This window comes from Anguilla anguilla, chromosome 5 (assembly GCF_013347855.1).
Source record: "Anguilla anguilla isolate fAngAng1 chromosome 5, fAngAng1.pri, whole genome shotgun sequence".
NCBI classification, from domain to species: domain Eukaryota; kingdom Metazoa; phylum Chordata; class Actinopteri; order Anguilliformes; family Anguillidae; genus Anguilla; species Anguilla anguilla.
In genome coordinates, this window is record NC_049205.1 from 42,540,042 (window position 1) to 42,563,364 (window position 23,323).

Sequence of the window (23,323 nt, forward strand, 5' to 3'; positions counted from 1 at the left end):
CACCAGCCAGCACCGCTGGCACAAGGCAGGACGGATCTATGGCTTCATGCTGTTCATGGCAAATTCTGACTCTACAGTCTGCATGTTGCAGCAAAAATGAAGATTTGTCACCCCAAGAGTCGTTCCAATTTTCAATGATCAAGGTTTGGTGTTCACTTGGGCACAGTAGCCTCATCTTCCTGTTGTTAGCAGACAAGAGTGCAACCCGGCATGGTCTTCTGCTGCTGCAGCCCATCTGCTTTAAGGTTTGTTGTGTTGTATTTAGTCAAAAAAGTAAACCAAAATCTTACAGTGCTACAAATAAAATGTATAAAAATAAAGATGATTCTACTGTGATTCTTAAAATACAGTTACTTTATTTATAGAATACAGCATCAAGTTTGCAAAAATAGTTCTATAATAGACAAAATCTAAACTGTCTTCAAAGTCCAATTTACAGCAACAGATCCTCTGATACAGGAAATTGCTACCAGAATCTAATGTGCATAATAAATGAATAAAAAAACCAAGAGAAAAAGAAAGAAGTAGAGTTATACCACATTGAATACGGGAAACTACAGCCTGAAGCATGCAGTGCACTAGCATACACAACTACCATGCCAAGCAAGGGATTTCATTTGAAACTCCTAATGAACTTACAGTAATTTCTTTAAATACACACAGGTATGGTAAAAGACTGGAAATTCATGTTCCAAATCTTAAAAAGAAAAACCAGAAACAAAAAAAAAAGCTCCGATCTGCAGCATTTAGCATGACAGGGTATACTGTAACAAGAAAATAAATGCATGTTTTAAATGAGAAAGCCTGTGCACGTAGAATAATAAATGCAAATAGTAACAGCTGTCCTGTCTCTGAGTTTCTATTAAACTCTTGGGAAATGCAGCACATCTCAGTATCCATCTAGTCTACATAGGCACGTAAACATACATTAATGCAAGGGCATGACGTAAACACTGATACCCCAAACCTGACCCTGCACATAATTCAACATTGACACGGTGCTGCACTGAAACCATTCAGGACCTCCTGGCAGTTTGTATGCATCACAGTATCGTACTGATGCTTTTTATTGTCATAATTAGGCTAACTGTTAACTAACACAAAAGCCCCCTCTTTCCTCTGTTTTCCCTAGATTCACTGTATAAGAGGGCAACAGCGTGATCAGTTTCACACCAACCCTGCAGTCAATACTGCTGTTCATTTCTTCATAGTTCATCGTCCTTAATCTTTGGGCCTTCTCTTTCAATCCACCACATTTAATGGCTTTTTTTACACACTATTTCTGAACCAGTCCCTATGTGAAGAAATTGCGTACTGTTTCTGAAGTACCACAGCTTGCAGATACAGCGAAGCCAGTTTTTGATAAGTGCTCATTTTCCGACAACAGCCGACTGATTTCACCGGTAAAAGAGTACACCGCCCAGGAGAAATTAGTTCCCGAGTCAGCTCATCACTAAAAGCGAAAAGTCTATATTTAAGTGTCGACAGCTGATGGACATCCTTTACTCAGAGACCAGTGAACCTATCATCAACTGTACTTTTCTTTGCCCGCTGTGCATTTCTTTTGTTTAAGGTTTTATCGCACTCCGCATGAAATGATCCTCTGCATGCACGGGGAAACTTCACGCAGCGACACAGATGACATACTGATTGGAATCTGTTATATAGGGCCTACACCGCCAATCAAAACTGCGACGTACAATTCAAAAAGAACAAAATCACAATCGCCACTTTAGTACATCTTGAAAAAGTAGGTGTAATGGAAAAAGATTTTGTTTCTTTTTGAAATCGAATCACTTTTTTGTGTGGTGATTGTGGTGAGTTTTTTATTAGGTCTAAACTTTGGTAAAATCCATCAATTTCTCCACATATTCAAAAGCTTCAGAAAAACACTGATGTTCAGTAAAACGGAATGAACGTGATCCTTTTATGTACAATAGTGTTCTTGACATGGTCCATTTCTATAGTAGTCGCCAGAGACAGCAGAGCAACAGGGAGTAATAGAGCCATGGTTCTTCAAGGATGTGAATAAAGCATTCACACATTATCTTCAATAACAGACTGAAAAGCATATCAGTTGCAATGCTGTCATCTGGCTGTACAATTCAGTTTGGTCCAAGGTTAAAGGGTGATTTGCCGACATTTATCTGTGTGAAAGTAATTGTTGTTAAATCCCAGTCTGCAGTCAAGTGGTGCTGATGATATCACACCTGCTTTCAGGGATCAAAGACTACATCATGTTTATCGTGCTTAACTCCGCAACACCCCCACACCAAATCCCCAAAGACCAACCACCGCCCGCCCGCCCCCCCCCCCCCCAAAGAAACTGCACCGCAAGCACCGAGGTTCACATCCTTACTTTGTCATCCTTACTTTCTTTGTGTCATGTACCAAACCTCAGAAATATCCCTTTAGTGACCAGATAGATATTCCTATTGCAACAAACAAATGAAAAAACAAACCCTAGAGCGGCCTGTGGGCCTAGTCAGATTTGTCCTTTTTCTTTGGTGTGACTTTGCTGGCCACCGCTGATCCCACTGCTCCCACGCCTCCCGCTACCGCGGAGACGCTGCCCTTGACCAGGCCAACGCCCGCCGCGGGGACGCTCGTTACTGCTGTCTTGGTCAGCTCGAAGCTCTTGCTTCCCACCCAGGCCACGCCTCCCAGGGTGGCGCCCACCGCGCCCCTCGTCATGTTGAAGAGCCCGCCTGTCACCCTCCAGATTACGCCCGCCTCTGCTTTGGGGTGGTCCTTCTCCAGATCTGCAACAGACAGTGGTGAGGACCTATTAAGAGACACCTCTTCATAGAACAGAATAGAATAGAATAGAATAGAATAGAACGGAACGAAACGGTATGGAATGGAATGGAATGAAATAGAATATAAACGAAAAGATTTATTTCATTTAAACTTTAGAACAGCTTTATTTTTCCTAAGAGGAACTTCAAGACATACCCGCTCTTTCAGAATTCACTGTTTTTTTTACAGTAGGCCGAAATACACTGGCTCACATTCAATCAACACTGACTATCAATTAAAAACAAAAATGTTTGTGAAGTTTGTGAAGTTTAGCAATAGCTAAAACTAACTCGCTAATGTGATTTTGTGAAGAAAAAGTGTTAACGCTTGCATTTACTAAAAAAAAAGTCAAAAACAAATATTTATTGAAAAAAGGCCTCCTTACCCACAAGTAATAGTCACAGAGACAGGTGAAGCAACTGAAACACTACATAAAAACACTCTTTTCTATTACACAAACAGCATTGATATCAGTTGCACCTGAATCATATGTCCCACAACTATTTTTGGAAGCAGGTGTAACATTTGCAGCTTAAAATTTTGCATAGTTGGCATAAATTGATATAACATCCAGATTGCATATTTTTCTGCCATCAAATTGTATGCCAAAGAATAGCAGAAGGCAATGTTTTTGAAGGGTTTCCCTGCTCTTGGCTTAATCAACCTGGTACAGGGGTAGCAGAAACCCTCATTCTATATAAATCGTGCATTCTTACAAGCCTGGGTGAGGGTAAACTTCAGTTCAAATCTGCATGTTCTCCAAGCCTTGAACGCTTATCTTCGCATTGACTTGAGGTGCGTTTTCGACTGAGCTGGCCTGTTTAAACCTGGGTCCCAGGTGGGAAGTATCCCAGGCTTTAAATGGCCTGTGCATTCATTAGGGGAGCCTTTTTGTGCACACTACACAGTTTCTCCCTCCAACTCCCCAGAGCAACTGTGTGAACTCTTAGCAGAACACACTGGAGCCATTTTCGCAGAATGGATTGAACAAAGCCAGGATTACGCATGACTGCTGCTGTGTAGCAGGTGGGGAAAACAGACAACTGGAAAAACATGACGGTCCTAAATTTAAAATGATTTAGTGGGTGCACACTGAAGCCGTGGTAACTAAATAACGCTCAAGATTCACACTTTGGAATTGCTTTCCACAGCCAAGATCGCTTTCTTTCAACATGATTACACAGGTAACGGCAAAACAGTCCTGTGCGACTCCCTGACTTGATTGAACTGACTCAGTTACGGCAAAAAGCTTTTCAAAAAGCTTTTTTTCCCCCCAGCAGTACAGTACATACAAAGCGCACTGCTGCACCACTACCACTAATGTCAGCTAAGAGAAAGAGGAGACCGAGAAAGATTTTAAACAGAGAGACCATTTGCAAATTTAACGAAACTGTGACTGCGATTAGAATCCTATAACCCAGCATGAATAAACTTGTAAAAAACGTACAGGAAAAAGGAAGCTACAAATAAAGAGGCAGATTATAAACAAGAGTTAAACACACACAAAAAAACACATTTCTGTTGGATTGAAACACACTTGGAAGACACAATTTATGTTTAATTACAGACCCCTGACCAATCTCTATTGAATATACAGTATTCACACATCTATTTGTGTTTACAGATTTAGGTAAAGATTTGGAAAACTACACTTTCCGATGTTGATCCATTTCCAGGCCATACCAACATCTGCTACTGTATTATGATTAATGCACCATCGACCTGTAAATTTAGGCAAAACGTGAAAGCAAATTTTCTATTATGACCCATCTCCTCCCCTTACCCTATACCAACAGAAGCTCCACACGTGATGACAAAGTGCTGTTATAGATAATTTGACACAATGACACATGCTCACTTTCCTCAGTCCTGAACTCGCATCGTAGTGAAAGCCGCACACATCAATCACTCTGTTCCCTCCCTCCCCTCTGACTTAATAAATATTCATTTAAAAAACAATACAAGGTGGAACAGGAGTCAGACTTCTGGTACTATGCGGCTTGTAAGCCAACGGGGAAATTTGTCAGGCTTTTCAGGACACTGAGTACACATACTAACTATCACTTCAACATGAGGAACACCCTGCTTTAAAGGGACAGAATTAGATGACACCGCTGAGGCAGCCAATTTAAACCACATTGAAATTAAGGGGAATTAATTAGATATTAAGACTATTAGATACATAAGAATTTTTACATTTTAGATAAGTTCGTTGATTATAAAATTTGATGACAATGAACCCTTGTTTTGTATATAAAACCAGGTACAACTGAACTGAAAATCTGCAGATAAATTTGAGAATACTTGCCGTATTTGAGTTTGTTTCATAACAGTGACCGACAGACACTTGGATCTAAACCAGCTTGCCGTTCAGTACTACAGTGTGGAGGCAGCCTGTCTTCTCCCTTTCCTTTCTTTGACATTTCTCTAATGACCTGAGCATGAAGACCTGGAAAATGTAGAAACCCTGTGCTTGAGCTGCCTTGATTAGCATGAGATACATCTGAAAATGCAGATTTCTTTTGCTCTTTCTGAAGGTAAATTCTCTATTTAACCATGCCACCATATGGTTAATAACAAATTGTTTGCAGGAAAAAAACATAGAACCGACAAGTATAAATTCTTAATGGCTCCTGGTATTCTCTAAATATTTCTGAGACAGACATTAAAAAAAAAATGAATGCACAAAATCAATAATGATATCCCTGCACACACATACACACACACACACACACATACATACGCACACACACGCACACACACACCTTCTAGTTACACTGACAGCTGTACAATACACTTGGTGCTAAGCTGAAACTGTATTTAACACTGTTATCGCTGAGGAAAGCCTACTCCATCTTGCTGACAACGCTCTTCCAAGCAGCTTTGGTCATCCCCAGTCTCAGAGCGCCCATGACATTTGGCAGGGGTTCCCCTGCAGCCACAGGGAATCAATGCTCCCCACTTCATGTCACAATTCAAAGCAAAGAGGACTATTCAAATCTCACCTAACACATTCATCTAACTCTGATTAAATATACTTATAAGCCTATATTTTTTATTGTAGGATTCTGGCCAACACCATTTGCAGTTCTTCTACTACCAAGCTCATTAGTCTACGAAAGTAACAAAAAGGAATGTTTGGGATTATGGTAAAATCCTGCTGTTTGGTCTGGTTTCCATGTTCTCAGCAAGTAATTATGAAGATACACTTTACTGTTGTAAACCAATCAATGTGGAAGTTGCTGTATGCTGCTCTGGGTTTTAGTGGACATGAGGTTTGTATAGAGCAGAGCTAGCTCTGAACACATCACTGACTTAATACTGCTTAATAAGAGCTGTCCTGTCTTCGTCACACACACCGAAATAAGTGAAGTTAATAAGGGAAGTAAAAACAAAAACAGGAAGTGAAAAGCGGAAAATCAAAACCAAGACGGCTGCGTATGACCAATACATTTGGGATCTGAAACTCAAAAACAGTGCGAGAGTACTGTTTATTGGTTCTTCAGACTGAAGACCACAGGGATTAAGCACACACGAGTCTGCTAACCGTGTGAGAGATTGCTTTCTTGATTTAAGTGAAATATTTTATGCCGAGCGTGAATTATCTTGCCCTGATGATATTGCTGGCAGCACACCCAGTTAAATTGCTGTGAATCAGTGAGGACAAATGTTCTGCCCTTTCACGCCCCCTGCAGAGTTGAATCAGCGGCTCGTTATCTAAGATGGTTTCATGGTCACCTCCATCTCAGCACGGCAGGGCAGCGAGTGGACCGGGGCCAGGTGACTTGCCGCACACCGCAAGCGCCGTGTCCACGGAAAGCAGAAAAACGACTTCAAATGCAAACTTCATTTCCTGGAGGACAGGAGGCAATCCGTAGCGCAGAGCATTTCAGACAATTTATCGAGCTCTGCGCTTTACAGAATGATATTTAAATAGTGTAAATGAAAAAAAATTTGAATTCATTGTAATTCATTCCATGTATTGACATTATGGCATTCTCATGCAATATGCATAGATATGTACACATCTTTTTGTTTTATTCTTCGAAAAAACAAACATATGATGTGCGAAAACGCTGCACCATACACACTTTTGTGCGGTTCAAGTTGACATCTAAAATATGAGAGCGGCTAAAGCTCGTTGAAGTCTGAAAAGTGAGTGCTTGGGTTTGGCACACAGCTCCTTAATGTCAGTACGGTGTCCCGTGGGGGCTGACACAGTTATGTCCCAGTTAAACATCTCTGCTCAGTTAAAAGAACCGGAAATTCGCTTTCCCCGTTAAATGTCACAGTGACACGTGCGCTCATTTCATAAAGACCCTGGAACTAATTTTCTGAACCCACACCCCACTAATCACTAGGATGTCACTGCCTGTCTGTGCTTGCAATAGAAAAATATGCCACTTCCTTTTTAAAAGAAATGCCAGGCCTATGCCAATTCTATCTTTTGATTGAAGCTGTCAGTCCATCGCTTCTATTGATGTGCTATCAAAGGTTTTATGGGTTACAAAACATATGAGTCCAAGAAACTATTTTAACAAGAACAAAAACATCATTACTAAAAAAGGAACTGTCAAAGAAATGTATTTCAATGTAGCTCCATTTGATTGCTGGTACTTTATCAGCACATCAATCAGAAATTTATAAGCCTGAAACAGGATTGTTTCATTCTCCTTTTTTAATGTGCCACTTTTTTTGTGGCAGATTTTATTGGGATTTATTTTCGTTTGAAATCCGTGGGACATAAAGCTGCGGCTTTTCAAATCTTTCCGGAATGCGCAATCAGTAACCGCTTCCTCACCATAGACCCCGCCCAACGTCTAGTCCAAGCCCTGATACTCTCATGCCTAGAGTGCTGCAATTCCCTTCTAGCTGGTCTCCCTGCTGGTGCCGCAAGTCCTCTGCAGCTAATACAGAGTGCAGCCGCATAATACAGCGTGCAGCTGCGTGAACGCCCTACAGTGTTCCCAGCCGTGCTCGTGTCACGCCCCTCCTCATTTCACCGCACAGGCGGCCTGTTACAGCTCGCATCAAGTTTAAAACCTTGATACTAGCCAACAGGGCAGCGAATGGAACGGCTCCGCATCTTCAATCAATCTTCAAACCCTACGCCACATGAGTCAAACTCAAGGACTGCGGGCCAGACGCAACCCCTCACAGATTTTGATCCGGCCCACAAGTCAATCCAGATAATCAATTAAATCAAATCTGGCCGGTGAAGCAGTCCGTGGCAATGTTAATTTGCGCTGCGCACTGCTGCGGTCACACAACGCAGCATTGGTGAAGAGAAGGGGGTCACCTTGGACTCTGCCCCCCCCCAAAAAAAATTCTACTGCCTCCCCGATGTCCCTACTCTCAATGGGTTTAAGCAATGTTAATGGCCCTTTACACAGGAACCCGTAGCAATGCAACATATTTTACTGGCAAAACTCTGGTCCTCATGTTGACAAACATCATTAACAGGCTCCAAAGGCTAACAGAAGACTAGAATCGAGACTAGATACTGAAAGTCTCTCATACCTGCACAAAGGAAGCAAATGAACACACCTGGCAAATCAGAAACACCCGTGAGGCCATTTGTCCCAAATATTATGGTGCCCTGAAATCAAGGGGCTAGGCATAAAAAGTGCTATAATTTCCACATGGTGAAAAATATATAAAAATACCTTTTCATAAAAGCTGAGAATTTGCTCTTCACCCACATGTGGATTGTTTGATTACAAAACTAAAATTGTGGAGTACCGAGCCAAAAAAAAAAAAAAAAAAAGCCTTTCTCCCAAACATTACGGAGCTCGCTGTAGATAATAGATGGGGCCAAAGATACAGTCAAAAAGACAAAGTCTACATTTGACCCACGGACAAGGAGGGGAAAACCCCTCAAGAGATCCCTCAACTTCACTCTGGACTGCAGCTCATAAAATGGAGGAAATGAGCATGCGCTGCTATCGAGAGTGCACTTTCGCTCTCGAGATGCTCGCAGAGGTCTAGGGCTTCTCGCAGCCGTGAAATTTTGCGGGCGTCCTTCGCCACATTCGCGTTCGCCTTTTGACCAGCCTTCATCGGAGAAGCGAATCAAAGAAAAGCGATGTCAGATTAAGCCCGGGACTCAATGGCGGCGCTATCTCAGACTGCTGACCGGGACGCTCGCCCACACACGGCAGAGCTCCTTTCTGAGCTGCAGCCAATAGCGGAGCACGGAGACGGGCCCCATTGGAGGGATCACAAAGAACCGCAAAGTGAGGATTCTTTGAGCGAGGAATGCAGGTAATGAGAAATTAAATCCTGACCTTGTGTGAGAGATAAGACTGCAACCGGAGGCCGTCTCCAGACAGAAAATGAAGAGAAGAGCAGCCAAAAGACAAGATAATTAACATAAAAACAAGAGTAGAAATAAATACAGGATGAGCAGATGGGGAGGGGCTATATTATGATACCATAATTTTGACAAATGAAAAGTTTGAAAACAATACAAAAAAAGACTTTTTACCAAGACAGAAAAAAACTGATTTTAGTAATTTATAAATACCTAGTGTCCTGCCGTGCTTGGAAAAAACATAATGAACATTAACAGATTACAGCAAACCGCTTCTGTTTGGTATCATTATTTAGGCTAATCGATGGCCATAACAGTAACTGAAAGCAGTTGTGTGTTGTCCATCAAGTACATGCTAATTAAAAGCAGTAACACTTCATCAATGCACAACTCCTAATGGTACCCAGAACCTGATTAAGAGGCTGTTACAATACTGTATCTAAATCACGCTAAGGATGATCTAAAGACGCACGGCTCAGTGATAGACCCTTCGGATGAAAAAAGAGAAGCCTTCCGACACAAATCCCACACTCGGATAGCATCCTGAAAGCAGTCTGCATGGCCAAAGGCAGAGTAAATGGAGATACGAGTCGCTCCTTTGCTGATCATGCACTTGCGCGTTACCGAATCATCTTGCTTTGTGAAGGGTGGAAATAGGAAAGGCAAATTTCCACTCCAGATTTACACAGACAGCCGTACGTATCGTCCCGCCATCGCGGCGGAGTGAGCTCAAGACAACGGAAAGAAAACAGCTCACCCGGAATCGGCATGAATCGACAGTGTGTGAAGACACAAGGGGCTCAGGGACACCAAGGCAGACAGGCCCAGACACATGACTTACTGAAGGCACTCACAGAACAAATAAATGGATGTAGCAAAGCTTGTATTCATTGCCATTGTCATGTACGGCCATGCATTGTGAGTGGCCAGTGCTCTGGGTGGGCACAGAGAGTTGTCCATAAAGCGTGTCCCCTTTAAAAAAATACGGTTAGCCTGCCAGCTACCTTGCAAGCTGTCAAAAATGTTTTGCTTCTAGCTTGAAAGTGTAGGCTTTAAAATTTTGTAACGACATATTAGAGTTGTCAGGTAAACCACATATTGCTGTGGGGCATGTATTTTTGGATAGCAGGTGGTATATTATTCTTTGGATATAATGTTAGAGCTAGCCAACAAACAACCAAACGACATTGCAGTGCACTCAAGAATACTGCACCTGGCAAATGTTCTCTGCAAACTGTCTCTCTGTGGGTGTTCAGAGGGTTTATAAAACTCAGGATATTGATAAACATGAATCCCTTTCTCCTGCGTCTGATGAGGGAAGTTGGCTAAACTGTGGTGAAGAACCCATCTTCTCACTGACTGGTTGCATACGGCCAATAGTTTACGTTTTGACATGAGAGGCCGACTCTGCCTTATACCAGTGGATTGCCTCCATTTCTGTCATGTTTCACCACAAGTCTCTATCTTTAAGCACCCTCACAACATTTGACTAATAATCAACCATCAGGTGAGACCTGTACGCATTCATCAGTGCGATGACGCGGCCAGCGGTATAAAGGCGGCCACCGTAACGGCACCGGACAAATTCACCGAAACGCGTTCAGAAAACAGCTAAATAAATCACGGAACACTAAGAGAACAAACAGGGATGAAAAACAGCAGGCGGGGAAAAAAAAAAAAGGAACAGGCACAAACAGCAGCTTTCAAAAGAACGCAGCGTGTTGCATGACTGAGATCAGGACATGCTATAATTACAGGTGGGGGAAAAAAAAAAAAATTGTACCCACCGGGGTCGTCACTGCGTTGCCACGGTTTCAATCAAGCCAGAAGGGCCTCAAACTTGGCGTTCCTTTCAGTGCCGCGGCTCGGAGAGAAAAAGCAATAAAGGAAGGAAGGCTCCGCTCCCCCAGCCCTACGGCAAACACTCGGAGACCGAGCTTAATGCGCGTTGATGAGGTGAGAGAGAGAGAGAGTGAATGTGATCTCGGGATAACGAGCCCTGAGCTAAAGAGGTTTAATTGCGAAACTGGAGGTCGCTCCTGCAGCACGGGCAGCGCAACCTCTTGTAATGGGATTCCTTCCCTTAATACCTCTGGAGCTCCACGCCGAAAAAAAAAAACACATCTACGGATAGTAGCCCGGATTACCATCTAAAATGGAGCGGGTGTCTAATCTGCCTTACAATAACTAATAACGAATCTGCGATACGTATCTCTCCCCAGTGACGCAACATTTTAATAATGCGTAATTCATTTTTAATGAAAGGGAAAAGTCAAACGGAACATTCTCCGGCTGTGTTTTCTCAGCCGTGTAAACAAAATCGTTTTTTTACGCGCGTCGCGGCCTTTGTGTGATACGTGGGAAAGGAGGCCCAAGGCCTCGCGCGTCTCTGCGTCCTCATCATTATTAGCGGCTTCGCACCCATTGTTGGCGCAGATAAATCGACAACAACTCCTTCTTTTCTTCTTCAGCTCGCAGGGTCTTGCATGAATGAGTTCTGATTACGGGGTCCTACTGTTACAGTTCAGTGGTGACTTTTACACGTTCTTAAATTAAGGCCTGGAGAACCATTTAAAAAAGAAGAAAAAAAACACGCACTGCATCCGATCAACACCTAAGAAAGCAGTATCTTGGCCGGGGACACTAAAAATATGGAGTGTTGTCACGCAATCATTGGCATAGCAGAACCAGGTGATGGAAACAGACAAACTTCTAACTGGACCACATGCGCAATCAGGTTATATCTGAGAGAAATCAAGACAGCTCCCACTGATTTTGAGGTCAATGCCCCCACCCCCCAGTACCAGGTATACAGCGTGGTCTCTCATCAAACAAGAAATTATATTGCCAAATTTAGCAGTGGCTGAACCGCTTCTCCACACGAGAGAAAAAAAAATACTCCTACTACTTCACTGGAAGGAAACAAAGCCAGCTGCCCACCTCTTTGAGTGTCGCACACTCAGATTTTTCATTTACATGAGGAATGGAGTCCTTGTGGACAGAGGACAAGAGTGTGAAAGAGGTGGTGCGCAGTGCTTTCACAAGGATTCTGCTGGAGTGGGCCACCACAAGAACAACAGGCCTGGGTCACGGTCAGTTTTAATAAGAAGACTGTAGGTGTGCGGTACAGTGTTGGCTACAGGATGGTTTCCCCCAGAACTTTACAGGAGAGGCCGTACGCCTCCCCTAAATTACCCAGCGCCTCCCCTGATGTTAAGGGAAAAATGCAGAGAGAGGCACTTTCTGCATTCTGTCATAAAAGGTAACAAACAGGCTTCAATTAAATTTATGATGCAACAACCCCGCCTTTCAAAATCACTTAATTTTGTTATCAATCAATAGCCTTATTATTATTATTAATTACATTTATATAGCACTTTTCCAAATGCTCAAAGTGCTTTACAGTGAAGGGGAACTCACCTCACCCACCACCAATGTGTAGCACCCACCTGGGTGATGCACGGCAGCCAATTTGCGACAGAACGCTCACCACACATAGGAAGACAGTATCTAACGTTTTGAAGGTAATACCGCAATAATACCTACCTAGAAAAATATTTTCCACTGATCTCTTATCGTGAATAATTAATATAAGACCACATCAGTTAAATAAACAAGAATATAATTAGTAAACTCTTTAATGTTAATTGAGTAACTTGACGTTCTTAACAAATGACAAAAACGGGCTTTTTGAATTTATGTGTAGCACTTAGGCAATGTCAGTCTTCCGAGTAAGTGGAATTAAACGAGTAGCCTAAAATGGGTATTAAAGTTAATTTTGCACAACCCCAGTTCCACAAATATGGCAGCCTTTGATGCCATCCTCAGGTGGTGGGCGAGACTAGCGTCAAATACCCTGTTTCAGCAATCTGCAAAGATTGTAGCTACCAGTCTAAAATATTAACTTTACAGACAACAACATTATTAAGCAGCCTGTCGATAAAGGACACTGGGTAGATGCTATCCGCGTCAAACGAGTTTGAATCTGATTACTTTATTGAGACAATGGGAGAAATATGTGGCAACTGACATTGCATGGTATTGCCTCTAACAGAGCGTAAATGCTGTGAACTCAGTAACATTGATAAAATTTGAAAGACATGCATTTGGACCAAAGATTTTCGCTGAAATAAGTCCTGAGTTGATGGATGATAATAATAATAATAATAATAATAATAATAAACAACTAAAATAAAACATCTCAGAATCTCATGTGTTGAAATTTTCCTCCATGCATAAAGCGCTTCCTTTTTTCAGCCAGCAAGCGCTCCCCCTCTACACCTGCTCTCCCCCCAGCGCCTACCCTAAACAATTTTTTTCTGGCAAAAACACTGTACAGGGTCTGACTGCTAAACAAAGAAAGAAAGAACAAACAAACAAACAAATAAAACAGCAAGCTCTATGAAGCTCAACAAGTTTGATCACAGCAATGACCCAAACAACAGATCGATGCTTTCCTTTTAAAGACAACTGCAAAATAAGACCCATGTTCACTTTCCAAATACAGCATAACTCCTCTTGTCTTACTTCTGCCCGAGAGGCGCTAAAACACATTTCTGGGCCGGCACCACCTTGTTGCTCATTGTTTAATTACAAAGCGGATTCACTTTGCAATGCAGAGCCAACTCACTCCCTCAGTCTTAATTACCAAAGTCATCAGTAAAGTGCAGAAGCGCAGGGGTGATGACTCTCGCTGGTGAGTGTGCCACTTTGCCAAACTCCACGTACGTGGTTCAATTAAAATCTAGCTGGGAGTGCTTCAACCAGGATTGTGGCAATTAACTATTATTTTTTTACTCAGTAGCCTGCAAGTGGTGGTGTGGATTAACAAAGGTTTTCCTATCTCTCTTACGCATCCAACAAAAACAGTTTGACTCTGCGGTGGGTCCAGTTCCAATGCAGGCCAGTTCTTCATTATGTTTCTCCGATTGTTCTTTCTGCTGAACTTATGAACTTTCTGAAGTAATTGCCTGGTGGGGGGGGGTTTCTGCAGTTTGACACTTAGCTACAACAGCCTTCCCTGCTGTCAAAAAAAGTGTGACATTTAGAAAGAAAAAACAAAAACCCTGACAGAATTAATTCCCTCTTCATTACATGCTTAACTACTTATCATGTATGCCAATTACAGGGTGGCAGTATATAAACAGTCTCGACAGTCTTGCTCACACCCTCTGCATGAAGCCCTGCTAGCATGAGACTTGTGAACAGAAGAGAGAAGCCAAACCTTGCTTTGTTTTCGAAAAAAATCCCAGTATTTCTTATTAAAAAACTGTTTTCGCTACTGCCTACCTACATCATACTGAATGACTCTGCAGAGAGAGAGAGAGAGGGGGGGGAGGGAGAGGGGGAGAGAGAGAGAGAAAGTGAGAGAGAGGGGGAGAGACAGAGAAAGAGAGAGGAGGGAGAGGGGGAGAGAGAAAGTGAGGGGGGGGGGGGGAGAGAGAGAGAGAGATGGCAAGGAAAATCTCAAAATGATTGCAGGGCACCATGTGTAATTTTGCCAGGGCTATCACTGACTAGCCTTCCCACAATACATCAAAATAAAAGCATGGAGTAGATTATTTTTCGGGCGGCCGGCTTCTGCAGGATGTGGGGCGGGGGGAGGGGGGAGCGGGGGCGAGCGGGGGTGATTGGGGGAGGGTTGGAGGCGAGGGGGGAGCCCGGGAAGCTGGGAGAAGACCCTGGGAGACTGTAATTGCGGCTCGCGCACACAAATGTTTTTGGGGTTGGCCTGGCTCATAAGTCACCTGAAATAGCTCCAGACTGCTCTTCGGCAGGCCGCGCTGACAGGCCGTCTCCGTGCCTGCAATGCTAGTGTGCTAGAGGAGACCTACCGGGCTGCACAGGCTCAGGGCCCGTTCCCCGCAACACACAGCCACCATCATTCATCAATAACGGTGCTTACTCTCATTAAAAGAGCCTCACTAAAGAGATAGATGTGCATATACTGTACAGCCTCGGACCCAGCTCTCTCAGCTGTTATTTATTGTTATTTTCTTATAAGTGATTTAAAATTATAACCCCGGATGTGTACCGGATGGAAGGAAGACTAGCACGCTGCGTTCAGTGTCAATCTGTAATCTACTGAACACAACTGCGCAAATGAACCTCAATATTAAAAAACCACAACACCACAAACCGTTCAGTTAATGCAGGAGTGAAGGGCTGACGATGACTCATTTATTGTATGTAAGCCACAGGTGCTCCTTGAAATGATACTCACTAAAATTGAATTTCTGATGCTCACAGTATATTTTATGAGGACGGTGATGATGAGGATGATAATGATATCCAGTCCTTTTTTTTCCCCATAGGGATTTCATTTTCTGCAGAAAATAAGGTCTGTGGTTAACGTACGCCTAAGAGAGTTTCACGTTTTGTTCAACAAGATAAATTACAACCATTAATATACCAGATGTGAATTTCGAAGTAGTTTTGTGCTTTTAAAAAGTAAGTTGCTAACAAGTTGCTATATTGAAGCTACAACGGTAATCAGGTGCCGGCGGGTTAGTATGGAAACTCGAAAGGTCAGAATGCAACCGTTGTTGTAAGTTCAATATAGCAACTTGTTAGCAACTTAATTTTTAACTGCAATAGTCAGATATTCAAATCACTGGATAATCCAAATTAGGGTGGACATTGGACATGTTCATGAAGTCCAGAATTATTCTATTACGTGGACAGCAGTGGCATGCAAATCAGAGCTAGATGCATTTCACTTGTGTCGCAATGTCATCATAACTTCCCAGAATGAAAATCAATGCAATTCAGGATAAAACTAGGAGTTAAAATAAACGCATATTCACGAACCGCATGCTTATTCACAAACCGCAGTGATCTTTAGGAGGGGGGCCTGACTTAAAGCAGGAATATGAAATTCATCAATTGGTCAATACCATTTCAAAGTGCCCTTTGACCCCGCTGCAACAATTTTTTCTCCACTCTGTTGAGGCTAAGGTGAAAACGGCTTTAATTTTAACTTGAAAGTTTTTCAGTTAAATCAATAACACATTCAAACTCAGGATATGGATAAAGGCTATACAAGGAAATTGCTCCCTACAGCCCAGACTTAGCTGCATGAAAACTCATCCGAGCCTTGCCAGAACTCAGAAGGAAGCACAATTGAAGACTTTTCCTCCTCATAATTGCGATGCAGTAAGCATATGTATTAAAACAAATGAACAATAAAGACGAGCAGTAACGATGAATGGAATCTGTGTCTCACAGCTGCATGACATGGCTACTAGGGCCATCTACAGCCGTGGTGCCCTGAAGCTGCCCGTGCCACTGGGCATGCAGCCGTCCCGTCTTGCGTGACTGGTGCCTGCTGCCACAGGGCACGATTTCGCTCGGCCATCTGGGACAACTTCCCTGCCACTCGCGAGACAGAGAACTAAAAACATCTTATCAAAAAGCAAAAAATCAATGCTGCTCTTTCTCTCTCTCACTCTCTCTCCCTCTCTCCCTCAAGCCTCTGTCAGTAATGTTCCTCTAAATATTCTTCCAGCAAATACACGTTCTGTTATATACCTCTACCCCAAAACCACCGGTGCCAGGTTTCATGCTGAGGAAATTAAGCAGGTGAATATTTATGCGCCAATAAAATGGCTGTTTTGTTCATCTTTTACACAGAGTAATCTCGTCTGGGGAACGGCGCTCAGAGTCAATGGTTTGTTTATGGGGCAGTGTGATGTCTGACTGCAGAAAGACTTCACCCTCCTAGGAGCGCGAGTGCACTCTTTAATTATCTGTTCTCTTCTGACAAGCTCGGCAAAACCACGGCATTTATTATCTTCAGTAGAAAAAGCCACAAAGGGATTCTCACATTTTCCTCTCTTCCTGGAAGGAAGAAACACTTCGGCTCTCTAGCCACCACAAACCTTAAAAGGTCAATCCTATTCCACAGTCACAAGTAAATGTCACTTTTTCTTCAGATACATGCCACAGAACAATGGCATTTCAAGGATCAGAGGAAAAGGTTAAGATATTCCAATAAATGTATTCATACCAGCTACAATACTTGGTAGGCACGGGAGCTGCCATTCTTCTTCAGTTTAAAGTCTTCTGCGACTGGAAGGAGAAGAATCCCAGCAGTTCCTCAAATGCATAGCTCTACCAACAGGAATAGTACATGCCATTGTATTCATTTATTCATGTGGAACTGCCACATCAAAGTGCTGGAACAGTCGAAGATAAAACGGCTTCAGTGAATTTGAAGGGTGAAAGATGGGTGTAAATAGGCCAATTGTATAATGACAGGATAAAGACCCAAATGGAAAAAGAACGTCAAAACAAAACAACCAAATCTATGAATTAACAAGATCCGGATGATACGCATCCCTAGAGACTGGGACTTTAAAGAATAAAAACAGTGTTCTGCTTCACTTTCCTTTTTATTATTTCCACAGAAAGAACTGGCTTCCTGTGGTGAGCTGATAAGTTGAAGCCTTCTGAAAGACGCTAAATGAAACCACGGTGTCGGCTGTTCGACCATCGTCTTAAAGACAGGACTTCTGCCAGCCTTGTGCTGAGAAAATCACAATGAGTTAAGCGCTGGAGAAATGACTCCTTCATTACAAATAGCCAGACAATATTTATAGAAACAGCCTCCACACTGGATGGTTATTGGACAGTGGAGAAAGTTGATTATTTCACACAGGAGAGTGCAAATGTGCATTTTGGGAAGCCACTCACAGAGATGAGTGTGTTGAACAATGGGCTAACTTCTCTGACTGAATAACTGTAAAACAAAGTATTACCAACCATGTTTTATTTGACTTGACAAAAAAAGCAAAGAATTTTTAATTACGAGATGAATCGTCTCATATGGTACTTTGAAAGCAAAGGATCAAAATGTCATTAAAGTCATTGTAGGGGTGGCTTATAAGATGGTCACACAGATTTGTCAGCAGAAGATATGTATTATTGTTGGTGTTCTGCAACAAGGCCATTTAAATAAAGTTGTTTTCACACATTCTGTCTGGCAGGTGGCAGTACCATAAAAATCCCAGACAAGCAGGTAAAAGAACAGTTGCTGTTGGCCTTACGAATATGAAACTGCACTTTCATTGAAAGGAAACAGCTAATTATTTTTTTCAGTATCAGCAATAATACAGGGAATTATCACAGAAAATTACAGAAAAGCCTCCAATACAACATATATAAAATCTATCTGTATTAGTCCACTCCTTCTTTTGTGCACCCTACTACTACTGAAAGTCTTCCATTATTCCAATCAACAAACAAGTTACAGCTGTGGCCTTCCAACAAAAGTAGTTACCAAAATCATTGTAGACGGCGGTGCCTCCCCTTAAACTGCTTTTGTAGCATTCTAAATTTTGTAGCGCATTAATTTTAGAACTGTTAAAAGGCTGAGGTGTCCCTTTACTGAGAAATAACTGGTTGCCAGGTTAAAAAATAAAAAATAAATAAATAAAAAAACCTGGACTGGATGAAAAAAAAACTGGACTGGAAGAAAAAAAAAACTGGACTGGAAGAATAAAAAAACCTGGACTGGAAGTAAAAAAAATGGACTGGAAGAAAAAAAACCAGGACTGGAAGAAAAAAAACTGGACCGGAAGAAAAAAAACCTGGACTGGAAAAAAAAACTGGACTGGAAGAACAAACCTGGACTGGATGAAAAAAATACGGAGCCCCCTAAGGGTCATGGTGGGGATTTTTTTTTTTTTTTAGCTACTTTTGCGTTCCCTCGCAATGCTTTTGCATTACCTCGCAACATTTGACATTCACAACAGTTGCATGCAGGCTACCTTTCCGTGCAACTCTGGTAATTCATCTTATCCTGGCTCTACATTTTGGACGGTATAGTGGCATGCGCCCTTTTGTAATGTCTAATGTTTATAAAAACGGAATGTCACCGCTTGCAGTGATTTGTTAACGTCGTTTTGGTAAGGAATAAACACGATGGGCTGTCCCGTTATTGGAAATTATACAACGGCTTGGCTGAATACTTGATTCTGATTGGTCCAAGAGTGGCCATTATTTCTCAGTAAAGGGACACCTCCGCCTTTTAACAGTTCTAAAATGCGCTTCAAAATCCAGCATTCTAAAGCAGTTTAAACAGCAACATTATTCTTTCGCTTTTGAATTGTTGTTACATCCCCTCCTCTTTTCAATGTCCAATTTCACAATTGATGGCAACGTTGAATCACATTTCTAGTTACTGTTGCTAGCTTTATTTACGCATGCCGCATATCGGAATCGTTCCTTATTTGGACAACAGAACAGGCGTTGCGCATTTAACTCGACATGGAGCTGACATTTTTACCCCCGGATACATCCCTACTCCTAACAATCATGCAAGAATTGATAGACCGCCAAAACTATCACCATCACAAAGACAGTATTTGAAGACTTTATCTTTCAGAGGCAAGGAAAAAATCAAGCTCCACTCGTGCTTTAGACCTGAAATAATCCACAGGTGTTGCTGTCAATTTTTCCACTGTGAGAAGACACCTCAATGCTCTGGGTCTGAAAGGATGAGTAGCTGTCAAAAAGACACTACTGAGAAAAGGAAATAAACAAAAAAAGCACTAGTACACCTAAACTGGCCACCTGAGATGAGGAGTAAGGATTTATGGACCAGTAAGTCAAAATCCTAGATTTATGGAAGAGAAGGCAGTATGTGTATCGCTGAAGGAAAGGAAGAACCATGTCTACAACCATCAGTCAAGCACTCAAGGAAGAGTAAGCTGCTGGTGTTCTGAGAGCAATGCTCTGGCCACCCCAGAGTCCAGACCTCAACATCAATGAATGTGTTAGAGATTACTTGGATCGAGAGAAGCAGAAACAACTTCTAAGACTGAACTTGACAAGAGGTGTTGACAAGAAGCATGGAAAAATACACCTGAAGACTTCTTTGGAAAACTCAAATCACGTTTCTGGAAAGGAATGGAAGCTGAAATAAAGGCAAAGGGTGGACACTAAATACTGAAAAATGTGATATTACACATCGTTGTGGAGGTTTTTAGATTTTGTCTGACACTGAAAAATAAATAACTTGCACTTAATGGCTGTTTCCATTGGAAAGTAAATAAAAGAAAGGGTGGTCAATAAAACACAGTACTGTTCATATGGTATATACATGCATATACACACAGTTATGTGTAAAATGTATGAGATAAATAGCTTCACAGGTGTTTCTGATTAGTCAGGTGTGTAACTGCTACACGGTGAGACCACAGTGTGTTAAAATACCTTTAAATAAAAGCTGAGAATGTGCACTTGCACTTTAGCCATTTAACCACTGTTTGATTACAAACTTCTGATTTAAATTGAGGAGTACAGAAACCAATCATGAAAAAAAATGTCTTTGTCCAAAACATTATGAAGCTCACTGTATGTATATATAACTTATCCCAGCGTGCATTGGGCGAGAAGCAGGATTACACCCTTCACAGGGCACACACACCATTCACTCACACACTCATACCTATGGGCAATTTAAAGTATCCAATTAGCCATTGGACTGTGGGACAAAACCGGAGTACCTGGAGGAAACACACGCGAACATGCAAACTCCACACAGAAAGGCCCAAGCCCAGATTCGAACCAACAAACTTCTTGCTGTGCTACCCACTGCCACTATATATATATATATATATATATACAACTACTTTGTCGTGGTCACATATAAAAGAAGTTGCTCACTTTAAAATTAAATACAGAATTGAGGAAAAAAAATAACAAAAGCAGCATTCAGAATGACATTTTCTTTCCAAATATGCCAGTACTTTCAAACATATTCGCACCATGTCAAAAACTATTTCACAGGGAGAAACATACAGAGGAAGGCTAAATCTGAATAGTATCTTTTTACATAGGTAATTATACTCTTATACTTTAAAAATACTAGCCTTATGTTCATCATCAAATAAGTTATGCCCTACTAAAAAATGATAATTTCCCAATTTTTACAGCAGTATTCTTCTAGGGTGCTCACAGCACAAGAAGAATAAGCATTAGAGCACAATTATGTTAAACCACTGAGATTTTGACAGTCAACAGAAAGGTGATGAAATCAATCATTAATGCCATTGTGAGGAGGTTCCTGCTATCACCCTTACTGTGCTCTGTACTGCTCAATGAAATTTAAAAGCAATTAACCTGGCAGAGACATACTTTTTGTGTGTACATGCCAACATCACATGTATAGCTTAAAAATAATGTTGTATGGCGCATAGAGTTAGCGAATAACACCCACCAAAGTATTTGGCTGGATGTGCCAAATACTTTCTCTATCACCCTTTTTCATTTGGTATGTGACTGGTATATCAATTAAACTATTTGCTTTTGGTTACTTCTACTATAATGTTTGACTAAATGAATATGTTTAACAAATGAAGATGGTTTGCCCCTGGAGAAGGGCTACTTCTACTCCAGTTCTTCCTTTTAGGTTTTCAGTGCTGTTACCTATAAGACACATACACTACACATTTACCCTTTCCCATCTCAAAGTACAACAGCTGAAGCACAGGTGCTAGTGATAGGTATTTCCAGAGAACATACATATAAGGAACAGAACCTTCCAAACACCATATGCACGTTATCTACAGTTCATGAAAACATCCTGATACCAGATACACTCACTCCCCTGCCTTATTATTCTGAGACTACATTTTGTAATAGGTTTGATGCGCTACTTTATCGTACATAATGACGTGCATTCAATGACCAACAACTTAATTGTGCTCACTGTATGCAGTGAACATAAAATAAACAACATGATGAAGCCCACCCAGGCGCTTTTGACGTCAAATTTCAAATAAGTCACATGTGGCTATGACTACCGGGTTAGTAGCTCAAATGGACCCTCAGATTAGCAGTTAGAATTTCATTCAATTTTGAGTAAATTCACTGAAAAGCTTTAAGGGAATCCAACATAGGCACTTCACCTATAAGACCATCCATCTTTCATTCCCTACATGGCCCAGAGTGCCTACATTCTCCACAGATTTGGCATGCAGCAGGTGGCTGGTCTTGTTCAAAAAAGAGGCCAGACAAGATTGAGGGGGGAGAATAGAAGAACAGCTAGTATTTTTCATCTGCCGACAAAAAAGTGATGAATTTGCGATTCTTTAAAAAAAAACAAAGGAGGAATTGAGCAGATGTTCCAAGGGGTCTCACCTGTGGTGAAAAGCATGCCTCTGAAGAAGAAAACCTGCACAGATCAAATTATCTGCATGTACCATCTTTCTGTACTTCCAAGATGGTCTTTTTTATATATATTAATAAAATACATCACATTCCTACTCGGCATGGCAGCTCCAACTTTGGGCTGCATCAACTTTATCAGCGCAGCTGCATTCTTAAATAGCAAAAGATCAGAAAAAAAGGAGAAAGAAAAAGAGATACTGGAAATAAATCATTATTCTCTGAGGGCATTCATATCTGGCAAGATCGACCGTGACAGGAATTGCAAACAGCACTCCTATTGCTCAAAACAACACTTGCAGCCATGGGAAAGGAAGAGATGTAATACATGTTGAACAATAGGCACTCAAACTTTCTTGACAAAGAGGAGAGCTTCAAAAACATGCGGAATGTGGCAGTCTCAATGTAATTTATGTATTGTGGAGATACCTTTACCATCTCAGTATTGGGCCTACAGGACATCTTTTGCTTTGTTCTGGAGATATTGGGTTCATTACAGATGCGTCCATTCAAGCTGGTCACACATCTCTGATCGTTCTCCTTTTCTTCATGAAACTATGAGACTTCTGTTGTGTAATGTCAGCACAGTATTCAGAGCCTTGAGGACAGAAATAAGAAAACCTCATTCTCATGGTTGAGGGAATATAATAAGGATCACCGGTAGGGTCACATTCGAGGGGTTCAATTGCACAGTTCCTGAAGAAGCTCATAGGACAGATTTTTTTCTTAAACTGAATCTTTGAAGTTGAAGAGACTTCACATTTGAACGTACACACTGAGTGTGTTTATTTAGCTTGAGCTGTATGAAATGTGTCAATAAAATAATAATAATAATAATAATAATATTTGCAATGAGCCCCAAGGCAGGACGAAAGGGTTGAGGGCTACACAAATGTACACAAACAAATGCACATTGAAAAGCACAGACTTTTACACAGACACACCCAAGCCAGATGAACTGTGAATCACAATGGATTACAGCACGATTATACCAATCTACATTTGACCACAATCATTCAGACATGATTACCTTTTGTA

At 41.6% G+C, this 23,323-nt stretch overlaps 1 protein-coding gene across 1 annotated transcript in view; it reads right to left on the minus strand.

The window, feature by feature from the left end:
• Positions 1-333: 333 nt before the first annotated feature.
• The window catches only part of LOC118228319 (transmembrane protein 263-A-like), a 68,841-nt gene continuing 45,851 nt past the window's right edge, over positions 334-23,323 (minus strand). Inside the window, exon 3 of the mRNA XM_035419764.1 lies at positions 334-2,762. Coding sequence (XP_035275655.1) covers positions 2,482-2,762 — 281 coding nt within the window. The 3' untranslated portion in view covers positions 334-2,481. The remainder of the gene's footprint in view (positions 2,763-23,323) is intronic.